The sequence below is a fragment of the Etheostoma spectabile genome, chromosome 9 (genome assembly GCF_008692095.1).
Source record: "Etheostoma spectabile isolate EspeVRDwgs_2016 chromosome 9, UIUC_Espe_1.0, whole genome shotgun sequence".
Taxonomy (NCBI): Eukaryota; Metazoa; Chordata; class Actinopteri; order Perciformes; family Percidae; genus Etheostoma; species Etheostoma spectabile.
Window position 1 is genome coordinate 14,572,783 of NC_045741.1, and position 15,052 is coordinate 14,587,834.

The 15,052-nt window shown below is 42.0% G+C and overlaps 1 protein-coding gene across 6 annotated transcripts in view; it reads left to right on the forward strand.

Moving 5' to 3' along the window:
- The window catches only part of dennd1b (DENN/MADD domain containing 1B), a 114,152-nt gene that overhangs the window by 10,450 nt on the left and 88,650 nt on the right, over positions 1 to 15,052 (forward strand). For all 6 annotated transcript variants that reach the window (XM_032526153.1, XM_032526158.1, XM_032526152.1 and 3 more), the window contains exon 3: positions 11,569 to 11,612. In XM_032526153.1, the coding sequence (XP_032382044.1) occupies positions 11,569 to 11,612 (44 nt within the window). The remainder of the gene's footprint in view (positions 1 to 11,568; positions 11,613 to 15,052) is intronic.

The following is a 15,052-nucleotide window of genomic DNA, read 5'->3' on the forward strand; positions in this document are numbered from 1 at the left end:
CCAACTTTTGGTACCGCCATGAGGCCAGGCGAGGGGCACGGACTGTTTGTTGTGTTCAGTTTTTACACGGAATGTCGGAATTACTTGGTTTCCATTCGGAAGCTATACACGTCCAACGTTATTTGCTCTATGGAAGAGAATGAGATGAACGAAAAAGCAAAGGCTACGTTACATTTCGGTAGGCCTGCACGAGTCAGTGAAAAACATGAATCATGAAATTTTTGCTTAGAATTGATATCACGATTTTCTGCCACAATTTTTTTGACCATGACAAAACAAAAGGTCAGACGAGGAGCCTTTTGAACCAAGGACATTTACTCGAGATTTTTTGGCACATATATACAGGTCACCACGCATAACCACAAGCCTGTAAACATAGAGGCCTCAATGAAGAGAAGGGAAGAGTATTGCAGTGCTTGGGAGCGCTTTAAAACCAATTTTTTACAGTCTGTTTAAATCTCACAGAAGTAAGTAGTAGCGTTTGTGATGCATTCGGCTTGTAAAATTAAATGAGAACCAAAGTCATTAACCCCCCCCCCCCCATGAGTAATCGTGCAGGCCTACCGTCCGAGAATTTAGCTTCCAAAAAACAATCTTGAAGCTAAGCTCTTAGTCACATGTATCATGTTAAAGGATGGCCAGCCCAGCAGATGGCACAAGCATGTACACACACACACACACACACACACACACACACACACACACACACACACACAAAATATTGTGAGTCAAAGAACAATGATTGGCTGGATCTTATTGATGTAATACCAATGTGGCCTAGTTTAGCCCACAAATGAACTGGATTAGTGCAGCTCCTGCTTTAATGTAGCTTTAGTGATGTTAATCTGTCCCTAGTCTGCCAAATTGGATTTCCCCAAAAAAACTGTGCTCAAAAATATGCGGATTTTTGTGACTGTCATATTTAGCAGATTTTCTGACGGGAATTTAACAGGATTTGGGGATGACTCACTTCTCATGACTACACAAACCTGCCCACTTCTCTTGTCGTGTGCAGTAAGAAAAAGCTCATAAAGCTTTCTTATAAAGGATTCTGACTGTCATAAGTATAACTTATCTATATTGTATATTTAGCAAATAACATTTAATGTAAAATTATAAGTATTTACTTTGCAAGAGACACTTAAGGATATACAGCGTTCTTTAAACCCCACTTTTAGATAAACGGCAAAAGCAGATAAAGGCAGAGATTGTAACAAAGGATGTAGTCTCAGATTGTTTGTGCTCTCACAGGGATGCTGCCATGCAGACTGATGTAAGATGATCTAAAAGGTAAATGATGTAAAAGACAAATGTATTTGCCCTGGCAATTAAGGAAATCAACCTACTTATTGACATGATATGAGTACTGGTATCCTGACATCTAGACTGTTGTCCTTTAGACCTTAATTTTTGTGTCCAAGGCCAAACCCAAGTCAAGCAGAACTAGTTGTACAAGCCTACTGTCTGTACTGTCATTTCAGCTTCTATCCCCACTATTTACATGCCAACAGCTATGCCCTGAGGCTATGTCTCTCCGTTCAAGACTGCTTCTATGTTTCCTAACACCACACAATTACTGTGAAGATAATGGCGTTTACATGCATGTAGTAGCCCTACTGGCCCTTAATTTGGGTTCTGGCCTATTTTTCAAGACAGAAAATATAGGTCAGTGTTGATGTCTTGATGTGAATGTCTGAGACCATTTATCATTGCAAATCATGCAATTCATCCACAAGGTCTTTGTTTTTATATAGACACACACACACACACACACACACACACACACACACACACCCACACACACACACACACACACACACACACACACACACACACACACACACACACACGCTTTCCTCACCATCAATATTTTATCTAGTACCTTCCAAACCTGCACATTGACTGCTATTGTTAAGTGTATTTCCTGAATGTGGAATCATTTGTGATTGTCTGACTCCATTAGAACTGGTTATGGTCCAAGCTTATGGTCAGCGTAAATAGGCTAACATGCGTTGTCCTACGGGGCCTCAGGACCCGATTCTGATAAGGGCTCAACTGGTATGCCGCTGCTCGACTTTCAAATTAAGTCAGTTTTATTTATATTGCCTAAAATCCCAAATTTGCCTCTAGGGATTAACAAATCTGCACATTGTATGACCCCCTTTCTTCTTAGACCCCAGACATTGGCATGGAATTGTATGCCATATTTCCACCTGGTAGTAAAATTGGGGTCTGAGTGATTGGATCACAAGTGGACAGCTCTAAGTACAGGTGAAAACACTCTCAAGATGCATTGAGGACGCATTGAAATTTGATCACTAAAACCACATTCGAAGGTGTTCTGGGCCACATTCTCACAGCTGTGAGAATGGCAATGTGTCTTGTGTCACAGTAAGGACCGCCTACTCAACTGTTAGCTGTTGCCTGGAAATGGCTGCTGGCAGTATACCAAAATTTTATTTTTAGTTTCATAAAATGTCCCCAAATTCACCAATATGTAGGATTTTCCTTTATTATTTATTAGTCTCTCATTGCCCGAGTTACATAGTGCTTTATCTCTGGAGAAAGCTGGCAAACTGAGTTGTCAAAGCAGCAGCTTTGTAAATAATTTCATCCTAAAAATTCTTTACAATAAAAGTCCCTCGTTATTTTGTTATTTAAATGCTTTTATTATGAAGCTGCAAAATCAGGAAATGTTCTCATCATCAGCAGTAACACGCCCCCTTTAGGCAAACATGAAACGTCTTTCTTTTCTGTACAGGTCCCGCCGCCTGTCAGTAGACATCCTTATGTCGGCACACAGACAGACCGTAACAACTGACGCACACACCCACACACACACACACACACACAGCCTATATGCAAACAGAAATGATGTATGTGTTTATTTGCATACAGAGCGGGGAAATGTTCACACAGTACAGAAACGTGAACTATTTAAATTAGCAAGATACATGGTTAAACCTAATTTGCTCTTACCAGTGTATTGCCGTGTACTTCGTCCACAGCAATCCTGCCAGTCGGTCCAAAACTTCCCAGTTAGATAGTAAATGCCATAAAGATATTCTTTGTGAATCTTTACCTCATTCCCAGAAAAAAACAAGCAGGCCTGCCTTCTTGCATGATCCAACTTTTCTTAATAACTTGCCAATTTCACTGTGTAGCTTGCTAGCTCGGAGTTTGTTGTTTTTCCTGAACTGAACGTAGTTTGAGAATGGCAACAGACAGAGAATTGAAGGCGAGGGACATACGCACGCTGATGACGCAAAGTGAAATGAACCAGTTAGCTTATGTAAACCTGGATAGATTATTATACATATTGTCACTTTGTCTAATAGGTGCCCTGACTTCTTTAACACATGCCCTGACTTCTTTAACTGGAGATCATAGGAATGATAATGATCAACAACAGATTACATTTTCTGGACTGCAAGGGCCCTTTTTCTCCATCTTAAAAGTTATGATTCTCTGTGTGTGTGTTTTTCTGTCAGTAGTTTGCCCATCAGTCCTGCAGAGCATTGAGACCCCTGTGAATGTGTTAAGGATTAGGCACTATTGTTCTATTGTGCGCTGATAACAGATGTATTGTCATCCCTGTGGAAAGATTGGCTGACTGAGAGCTGTCTGTCTGTCAGCCTTTGCATGTGAACTTCAAATCGCAGCTCGGCAGCACCAAGCATGTAGCCGCCAAAGGCAAGGCTTTACACTGTCATCAGCACCACACAGCTGCCTCTGGGTGCTGTGCCATATGACATTAACTGAGATCGATCCTCTCCACACCTCAAGAAGCTGCTGTGCTACACGTAGTGTTTTCTCTGATGCTGCAACCACCACCTCAAAGACTAGAAAAGGAACTCTCCCCTAAGCATGTGTAATTGAGTGACAAAAACCTGATCACCAGCGTTCTTAAACTTTAAAAGATGGAAATTCATAAACCAAATTTTGTCATACTTATCTGCTGCTGTTTCTATCACATGAGACCACACCTTAAAAAAGGACTCCTACTTGACTGTAAACCTTCTTTTACAGTCATAATGACAACAGTCAACATGGTTGGCCATGAAGTTAAAGTGAACTTCTTTTTATGTGCATTAGTGTAATACTAGAGTTATTCATGTACTGCGCTTTATATAGATGTTTTTTTGACCAAGGCAGATGGTTGGACCATATGGAGAGAAGTATGTTATTATGTGAAGAAAAGTTAGTAGAGCATCAGCCAACGACCAAAAATGGAATCATCACAATTTACCTGTGCTGTTGCAGTCAGAACTCTTCAGCCTAGCCTACCCACCTTTTTTTCTTTTGATTTGGAACTTAATATCTGGGTCATATCTCAGATTTTAGATCAAATTACTGTTTCAATGTTTGCACTTGATTTTGATATTCTGCAGCAACTGAACATCGTACAGTAAAGAAAGAATTGGCGAGTAGTCTGTCTAGGGAGATACTGGTTTGTTTTTCTTAGCTTAAGAGTCTAACAGTCCCCCCCCACCCCCCAACAAACATGCTGTCTGTGTGCTGTGTTGAAGATGCAGTCATGCAGAGCTGGTGTTTGACATAATGTTGGACCAGTATGGAATCTGACTGGGAATATCAACGCTGATATGTGCTGATACACAGAGGCTGTCACAAAGGTTGCATCCATATGCTGTGCCACTCATTCGTGAAGCTGTGAAATTGGGTTGCATCCCAACTAGCCTGGAGACAGTATCGCTTTCACATCTCCCTTTCTGTCTCTCTCCCTCTCCACCTCTTCTCTCTCTCTTCTCTCTCTCTCTCTCTCTCTCTCTCTCTCTCTCTCTCTCTCTCTCTCTCATAGCTCATTCCACTGAAGCATTTTTCTGGGAAGACGGAACAACTAATGTGGCATTAATAGGGTCACATCATCTCCATACAGCTCTTTCTTTCTTCTCCTTCCAGTGGCTGAGGCTGTTGTTTATCTTTCTTCAGATGTAGCTGTAGAAATGGCTTAGAAATCCCCCAGGCCAGCATCTCTCACATGTAAAGCCTGCCAGTTGAATTTTTTTTTTGCTGGTAAAGGAGATTCCACCTTATAGGTTATTAACATTTTCTATCTTTGGAATTAAAATGTACCGTTCCTTTGCAAATTTAGACCTATTTCAAGACATTATCGAGACCAATGTGATGATGTATTTGCTAGTGCCTTTTACAAGAAATGATATACCCTTTTTAGAGTGTTTTGTATCAGCATTTTTTTCTGTCACAGTTAAGTTCTAGATAGTAGTTTAATGTCAAACACAAATTTGTTCTAATATTACTCCAGGTAGTTCCTGACTACCCTCAGACTTTCAGTGTTTCTCTCTGTGCCCAGTCCTCATTTGTAACAACATAGTGTGACCAATCAGTAGAAGTAAACTTAAGGACCATATCATCGTTTAAGAAGTTTTTCTTTTCTGAAAGCCTCTGTTCACTAAATCAGCATGAAATGTAATGCCATTTGCAGTGTGCAGTCCGAAACAGGCAAAAGGGGAAAGAAATGTTTTAAACGTCTTTGAGTGTGTTTTTCTTTCTGCTGGCCTTTGAAAGATGCCAGTTAATCTGCTTACTCCTTTAATTGTGAGTGTAGGGGTTGGGCCTCCTCCGGGCCAGAATAAGGCTACTGATCCAGAAGTAAAACGATGACCACCACAGTTATTCCTCCCTTTAGGTTGTGCAACCCCCCCTAGTCTTCTTTAGCCACCCTTCGTCTCCTCCTCCTTCACCATAGCCTCTCTCAGAGCGAAGAAAGCTCCTTGTTCTGACAATAGACATTTTTTACCATATGTTGGCCTGACATCTTCATCAGGTTCACAGCAGGTTACCTTAGTTAACTTTCACTCCACTGCCTGATGGGATTTTCTCCCTGTGTTTCTCCAATCGGCCCAGGCTCAAAGTCTAGACGGCCTCCAAGGCAAGGTCCTTCCAGCCCTGTGTCCACAATGGCCGTATTGTGGATGCTTAGTAGCGGTAGCTTCCTCCCGTTACAGCGAACAGGCTAGTGCTAAAACAATGCTTTTGTCCGAGGGCGTATGAGGGGGGCCTAATCCACTACATACTGTGAGATAAATCTCTCTCATAGATGAGAGAGCGAGCAAGAGAAACGGAGTGAATGAAATTACTGCCAAGGAGGTTAGAGTGCAGCAGTTTAACCCCTGGCCAAGAAAGAGGGAGGAGAGGAGGCAAAGAGAGCGAGAGAAAGGAGGAACAAGAAGAGGCAGGCTCTACATCCCTTCATCTCCGGAGCACGGATGGAAGAGAGGGGCTGCCGGTGGCTTTCACAGCCTCTCTTCTCACCAGAAGAGCTGCTGTTCACCATATGGGATTTGGCCTCTCTTAACAAACAGGCCCCCTATTCAATCACAACACACATTCAGTCGTTCATGGAATAAGGTGAAAAAAGTGCATTTTTTTATGCCTTTAGAACATTAGATGGCCATGAGGGCTTTAAGTCTGTGTTTGATTCACATAGTATAGAGAATTATAAACTAGAAGCTTTCATCTAAATGTGTATTCACACTGGATTTCGGGTTAGGTCTTTTTGTGTTTTACTCTAGTCTTAAAGCCAGCTGCTAAGGTACTTATAGAAACACAAATATAGGCCTCTGCACTTGTTTATTATATCTTTTCTCACTAGTTTGCAGAGGATATTTTTTTAAGAAGCTTTATATCATTCAAAGTAAGTTTGGTTCTACTTTTTTAGTTTCATGACAACATGGCTTGTATAACTTGCAGAACTGGGCAGTGCGAGGTTTCTGACATACTGGTGTCATGCGCCAACTTTTTCTTCCAGTCAGCAACATTAGGGCAGCATTAGGAATGACATCCTCTGCCAAAAGCTTCCTTTTAGCCTACTTGGAAATCCCAAGAAGCGTAGATTTATGCCAAGATGAAGATGCCAGTGTTTTTCATTTTTAGCCTACTTGGAAGTGCCAGTAGACACAGATTTATGCAGAGAATAGAAGAAATAAGTAATGAAGGGGTAGGCTTCTTTCTAGTCTCTCTCATGTTTTGGTGAAAATACATCTTGCTAATTTATTCTGTTTAATCCCATCACATACAATAATCCACCTGAATAGGTAGGAAGGACGTGGTGTCAGTTGAGAGAGGCAGAGTTCTACCTCCCACTCTTAGGCAATCCATCCATTTCTTCCCTCACCTCGTCTTTCCTCCGCCTTCCTCCTCCCACTCTTTCCCTGTTTTCCTGCTCTCAGTTCCCAGCACCCTTCACCTATTAACCCTCCTTTTTCCTCGCTCACTCTCCTCATCTGACTTTTAAAGACAGGCGTCTCAGGAATAGCCAAAACATTGATTTTTTACCATATCTACCACCACTACCCCCTCTTCCCAGGATCTGTGTCACGGCTCAGGGGCTTCCTGCATGTTGCCCCAATTGTGACTGCTGGAGGTCAGCCACGCTTGGAGCCCACAGAGATAAATGGACATGCTACCGTACAATAAATATTCACTCCTGAGCTTGCTATCTATGTGTAAACATGCATGTTCTTGTACAGTGCACAATTGTGCACAGACACACGTGCACTTTGCAAACAGAGACCAATGGTTACTCCTTGAGCTTTTCGTCACATTTGCCTCACCTCCATTTCCTGGGGTGTGAATAGAGGAATCTAACTGTGGATAGGTGATTTCAATTCAATTCTCACCCACTGGATCTGTTTACACTCCACCAGGGAGAAATATGCTATAGGTTGTTTTCCTTTTGCCACTCTAGCTGCCACTGGTGTCACATCAAATGGACTGCTTTTATAGTATTTACAACAGCTCTTTATAGTTTTTGTCAACTGTAGGAAATACAATAAACACATTTTGAATCCTTTTTTGGAGATAGGTGATGGAGAGGCGGCTGCATCATGCAGCAGGCAGTCCTAACAGAGCGTGGTTAGCATGACCAATGTATGGTCACACAGGCAGGTGTATGAAAAAACACAAAGTGGTTAATAAGTATTAAACATGTATCAAAAGCTGCAATTCAATTATAGCATATTTGTCAAATTGTTGCCTAACTTATGTGCCGATGAACAAGGCACTCTGTTTCTACTCTTTGTACGGCTGTAGTTGTGTAGTTTTTCTTAGCTGAATGCAGGTTTATGTGCTTGGCATTGGGGGTGTTCTGCAGTCCTTCCTGTCTCTAACTTTGTCATTTTGTATTGTAACTGACAGCTACCATTGTCGGTTACATGCACAAAATGTTTTATAACCTTGTGAGCAAGCCAACAACAGTTGTACAATGCACTTGTAAAATCCACAGCCTGTGTTTTGAAAATCCTCCCACAGGAGTGCAGACAGTAAGACATTTACTGTCCACAATCCCTGCCCTTACAGCCTGTAATAATATGCGTATTAAACTCTATGTTGTGCACATCACTCTGTAAGTTGATTAGGTTGAATCATTCTCCTGTTGTTGTTCCAACATGTGATGACTCCATGACATGTGCCGCAGTGTGTGCGTGTGTGTGTATTAACCAGTGCAGGATCTGTCATGACGACATTTGTGGTGGAGCAGCAGGGGTCCTCTTCACCCCTGTACCCTTCAACTTTCAGCCTTAACCACCACCACACACCCAACACGTCCAAAGGGAGGAGTATATAAGTGCAAGAGAGTGGAAAAAAGAGAGGGGGGGTGCAGAACTGAAGAGGACAGAGAGCTGCAGGAGATGGCAGGATGAAGAGAAAGAGAGGTTGAAATAGAAAAAAATGAGGCAAGCATAGGAAAGAGAAGTGAGAAGAAGGGACATAAATGAGGCTAAAAGTGGGGGAGAAATTAGAAATATGTAAAAGAAAAGACAGTGAAAGAGAGATGCAAGAGGCACAATGATTGGCAAAGAAATGTGGAGGTGGAGCAGAACAGAAACAATAAGAGCCTGTTGAATAAAAAAAAGTGCACACAGGATGCAGAGATAAGAGGAGATGTGAATGATAAAGGAAGGTGTTGTCACAGCTCACTCTTTTCTGCCTCCTTTGCTCTCTTTATTCATGGCTCTCTCTCTCGCTCTACCCCACTCTACCTCTGTGTGACTGAATATTGAATTTAACATACTCAGTGCCCATTAAATTTCATGTTAAAGAAGTGCCTATCTGAAGTCCATTTAGTCATGGGATATGATGTTATTAATCTACTGTAACTTAACTGCAACGTCTTTTTACATTTCTGTTCATCTATTCATATTTTTGGCTATTGTCAAAGGGTTCTCAGCCAAAACAGGGACTTTCTTTTTGTTATTTAGATTTACCAGCTGTAAAAAAACTAAAGTATAACTACGTTTGAGTTAATTGGACTACCTACAGTTGTTAACTGTAGCATACATGTTATTGTAAAATCACTTGTGCATTTCATGCATGACAAATCAAAAGGTTTGCTTTGAAAAAGGTCAGTTGGCACATATAGTATGCGCTGCAGCAGCTATCAAAACTTGACCTTGGATTTAGTTACACTCCTCTTGTCTGTACTCAACAGAGAGCCTATTGGTTCAGCTGTGAACATGGACTGGCAAAGAAGGGATTTGCAGTTTTTGCATTGCTGTTCACGCTCACCCTATTTTCATACGTATGCACACCTGGCCAAAAAGTTACAAACATTGGACCCACCCTGCCCTCTTCTCCTCCTGTCCCTTTTCATCTGCCTTGAAACACACTCCAGCAGCAGTTCCCATCCTCTCACCCAGTAAATCAGCATAAACTAGCCCTAAGTGTGGCAGATCATAGGGTAGGCAGAAGGGGGGCGGTCGGAGTTGGTGTGTAGAGCTTTGAGCTCTGCTGCTTTTTTCCCTGTGCCGTTCCTTTCAAGATGGGGCCCATGAAATTATCCAACCGGATTATGTAAGGCATGATGGATTCTGCAGCGTCCGGTCATCCGTTTGTCCATTGTGTGACCCTCTATCTCAGGCAGCCTGGTGTGTTAGCCATGAAGCTACTCCACACATTGTGTGTTATTGCATGTCTTCTTTACTAAGGTAGGGGTCCTTTCCTCTGGCTTCGTACATGTCGATGTTCATAATTGTGGGCATAGTATAGTAGAGCTGGATCATTCTCAAATTTACTCTGTTAAAATCGTCATACATCTTTTAATTAAGGGTCTTAATCAACCTGTTATTCCCATTGAACTGTTTTTCTGACTGACGTATCTTTTCTGTCAAAAGGTTTGTTGCTTATAGATTCACTTTCTCTCAGCCACCTTGTTTTGACAGAGGTGGAGGTGTGTTTGTGAGCCTGTAGGCTTTTTGTATGTCTGTGACAGTGAACCTGGCATGCAAGAGCTCGTCTCTTCCAACCCTTGCTGTTCCTGCTGAGGTCACAGGGTGACCCTGGAGCTCTGGAAGCCATGTTTACCAGAGACCCCTGTGTTCAGGCTATGGCTTGGTGGCAGCTTCCTTTCAACCACATGGTATAAACCTGCGAGAAGCAGGTCTCATGCTTTGGTTTGGAAGCTTTAACAGAGATGCAAACATATTGCAGAGGTGACACAAAGGCAACAGTATGCTGGCTGCTCATTAAGCAAACTTGAACAGTTATTTTGTGCAGTTTGGTATACGTGTCTTGTGTCAATTTGCCAACCCCATCTTTGATGATCAATGCCCATTTTCACTACTATAATATCAAATGATCCGTACTAAGAGAAGGATGCTGATGTGTTTGTTGTCTTCATTATTTATAAAAACAAATAATTACTTGGTATACATTCTGAATATCTTTGAAGTACACTCTTTAAAGGGGAAAGAATGACCATTCTAGGGTTTCTAGGACTGCAACTAGTGATTATTTTACTATTGATGAATCTATCAGCCTTTTTTTGATTAATCAATATGTATGTGGTCTATAAAATGTCAAAAAGAATAGGTAATGCCTGTTGCAGCTTACTGAAGCAAAAAGTTGTATCTTAAGATTTCCTATTTAGTCTGATCAGCAGCCAAAAAACAGTGTTCCATTGTATAATGGCATGTTGAAGCATTTGAACCCAGCTAACAGTTAGTTCTTTATATACAATCAATAACTGACTTAACTGTTAATTGAAAAAATCAGAATTGGTTAATTTCCTGTCCATCTAAAAATTGAATAATCAACTTGGCTAATCTCTCAGCACTGTTACTTACTCTCATAATGATAAACCTTTTAGCTTAGGTTTTACATTGCTTTAGCAAACAGCTTGGCTTTTATCAATGTAAGAATAATCAAGCAAATAAACTAGTATGAGTATGTGTTTATATGACTTTCTTAAATGTGCATGATTTGGTGTATAATTTAAGCTATCTGAGAATATAGATTAGCATATTTACAGCACATATCGCCTTTCTCTCTTGTCTTTCAATGTGCAGTGCTCTGTATGTGTGTGTGTACGTGAAAATCTAAGTGTGTGTGTGTGTGTGTGTGTGTGTGTGTGTGTGTGTGTGTGTGTGTGTGTGTGTGTTGTGTGGGTGTTGTGGTGTGTGTGCGTGCACAGACTCGCAGCACCACCCTTGCCCCCACCCTTCTCATTAATAGTATGTATTCTGAGGCAGCTAGCGAAGACGGTGTATTTCTCACCCACTGATAATGCTGTCTGTCAATTACCTCTAGATCCAACCGTGCTGTGGAGCTTCCCCCAGGACCACACCGACCAGGTTGGAACACACTCTGCTTTTTCATTCTTTTCTCACTCTCTTCCTGCTCTCACTCTCACTCGTTCACAGTTACAGACAACCTTTACCTCTTCCTCTCCCATCTCCCTTCCTCGCCTAATGCCCTCCCTCACCCTGCCATCCTGTGGTAACCTCCCCCCCCCCCCCAACACCTATCATCACCACCACCACCACCACACTCTTCTCCTCATCCCTATCAGTGCTTCCTCTCCTTCTCTCTCCTCTCTCTCTCTCTCTCTCTCTCTCCTCCTCCTCTCTGTCTCATTGTACGTCTGTTGCTGGTAATGAAAAGCAGTGAGCACGTCTTCAATAACCGACGAATCAGTAATTATCATGCAACCGTGACAGGAATGCATACCTTTCTCTCTCTCTCTCCCTCATTTGTGTCTCTTGCTTTCTCTCTCATTGTGCTACTATGTTTGCTTCCTATTGTTTCACATTTATGGCATTATCAGGTACATTTTCAATCTGAAAGCAAAATCTGCAGCTGTTTTGCAATACATTTTGGAACACCATGTTCCTCCTAAGCCAGTCAGAGGTAAGTATTGCAGGGTTGTATACACCTCCAGTATGTCCCGCTAGTCTGCATTGTTAAAAACATCACATTTCTGATGAGGACTTAGTTAATAAAAGATGATTGATTCCAGTATCACAACACACATTCTATTTATTATAATAACGTTGTACTTAACATTGTGCGATATAGGAAATATTGCAGCTATAAAATCCGACGGCAAACACAAGCAGACTGACGTTCATAGGTTGTAAACAAACCAACAGTTATCAACAAGCCAAATTATCAATGCCACTTTATTTGGATATAAAACTCTAATTTGACCCAAACTGTTTGCTATGTATTCTATTTGTCTGTACAACTATATTAAGTATAATAGGTCAAAGTTTAACCTGGAAGTCTGTCTATAACCTGTAAGGGATGTTTACAACTTACAGTATATTGTACAATTCACCTTTTTGTTTTTAAGGGACCAATCCACATTAAAACAGTTTTCTGTTAATTATTTAAGTGTCTGCCATCAGTTATAGTCATTCAGTCATGTCGGCCAACTTAGTTTTTAGTGCCAAAAAATCCCTGGACTTATATTACCTTACATCAAAATGATTCCAATAAGTTCTATGTATTGTGGTAAATTTTACATTTGGGGAAATGGGTATGAGTTCAGTACCTGATGCTGGTTGATACCCTCAGTTGAAGAATGGAAATTATTATTAGTAGATAAAGTATGATTGGTGCATCCCTAGTGTTTTCTTCCTGGGGGTTTGTTTAACTAACTGCTGATTATGTTTAGTACCCCATCTGACTTCTTATTAGTGATGTCACTTCAATTAACTTGACTTGGAATTAACGTGCTGCAACGTTGCTGACGATAGAAATGATAGCCAAAAGTATGAAATAAGATGTTTCATAAACCCAAATTATCCTTTAAGCCAATCACAAATCTTATAAGCTGTCTCAGGGACGATGTGCACACACATACGCAAAAACATCTTTGGAAAAATTAAAAATGGATTTGATATCTCTTTTATTTAAAGCTTAGCTCTTTGCCCTTAGAAAGATACACAACCTCAGCAGGGGGTCTTTGTTATTTCTCTCTGGCTTCACCTTCAAAGAACTACTAGTCTAGATTCAACTTGATCAAAACAGTCAAACAGCCTGTAATAATATGCGTATTAAACTCTTATGTTGTGCACATCACTCTGTAAGTAGATTAGGTTGACTCAGTCTCCTGTTGATGCTCCAACATGTGATGACTCCATGACATCTGCTGCAGCTTCTGTGCCTGTGCGTGTGCGTGTGCGTGTGCGTGCGTGCGTGCGTGCGTGCGTGCGTGCGTGCGTGCGTGTGTGTGTGTGTGTGTAAGAATGACAGAAGACAGAGCTTTGACAGGAAAAAAAAACAAGACATGCAACATATTGTTTCTGTTCCCAAAGTGGGCACAGAACAGGTCCTGGAGCAAATCACTAGACAGATAACTGCAGCAGCCCATCAATGGGCTGAAGGGAAAAATGGACACCTAGGAAAAAAAAAAAAAAAACAACTTGAGCGAAAGACAACAACATGTGCGTAGGCTAACTATCTCTCAACACAGCAGCCTAGCCAGTGAGTTTAAACTGCTCTCCTGCCTCTCTGATCCACTTTGAGGAATAAACGGGCTTGTAGAAACTAGCTTCAGGCGATGTCTGCCTTCCCCACAAGAACCAGAGCATGCTATCAGAGTAAGAGGTAGAGGGAGTGTGGGACTGACAGTGTGAGCAAGAAATTACTGACTTTCAGAGATAGGCACAGGAAATGGAGGCGATGGGAAAAGGAGTAAAAAGAGAAGCTAAGAGCCAAAAGAGATGAAATGAAGAAATAGTGTAAACATAGTCTATGGGTTGTCATGGGCCTTCCTCATTCTTCCTCTCCGCCATGTCTTTCTTTTAAGCCACCCCCCCACAACCTTACTTTTCTTTAATTCTGTTGTTGACCAGATCGTTTGTGTGGATAAGATGGCCCTTAAGATGCCTAGTTAGCTTGCTGTGTACAGAGGGATTGGCCCTTTCCCCCGTATACATAAAGGCTGTATTCACGGGCCTCATTACCAGGATTAGGACTCCTTTTCTCCTTTTGTAGGGCCGAGGGCTGGAGTCCTCTGTAGCCACAGTCTCTGTCTCTTTCTGTGGCCCGAGCTGGCCAGCATATGGCAGCAGCAGCCAACAGTCTCCACAGAGGGGCTCAGAACTCCGAGCAAGGCCTCCTTTTGTTTAGGCTGTTATTGTTGCTCAGCGTAATGACATTTGTAGGCCGTAGGATCGGGGGATGGAGGGGTTAGTCTACCCCAGGGGAGAGAGAGGGAGACAGAAAGAGGGAGACAGAGAGAGGGAGAGCGATGGAAGGAAGGAGGGGGAGAGGCAAAGACATGCAGACAGACAGGAGTGTGGATTATGGAAATATGAATTGATTTTTTTTCTGTTCTATGGTAGAATAGAAAGCTCAAAGGAGAACAGACTGCAGGCTGGCTGGCACGCCAGGGTGGTGCTGGGGAAATATGAAGTGAGAGGCGCTTGCTCCCTTTTTCTCTCTCTCTCTCTCTCTCTCTGCTTTCTTTTCCCCTACTGCTCCCCCTATTCCTCCCTCAGCCCCTGAGACTCTTGATGCCCTGGTCATCCACAGATGCCACTTGGATAGAGAGGGAGAGATGGTGAAATGGAAGAGAGAAAGAGAGAGACAGACAGAGAGAGGGAGGGCAAAAGAGAGGTGGCTAAAGCATATATTTGAATTGCAAGAAGGGCTTTTTTTTTTGCAAATGAAGCAGACAGATGGAAATCTGTCCGTTTCCTCTCAGATCTCATCCCAAAGTTGTGGAAAAAACACAGCGCACGCACGCGCACACACACACACACACACACACACACACACACAC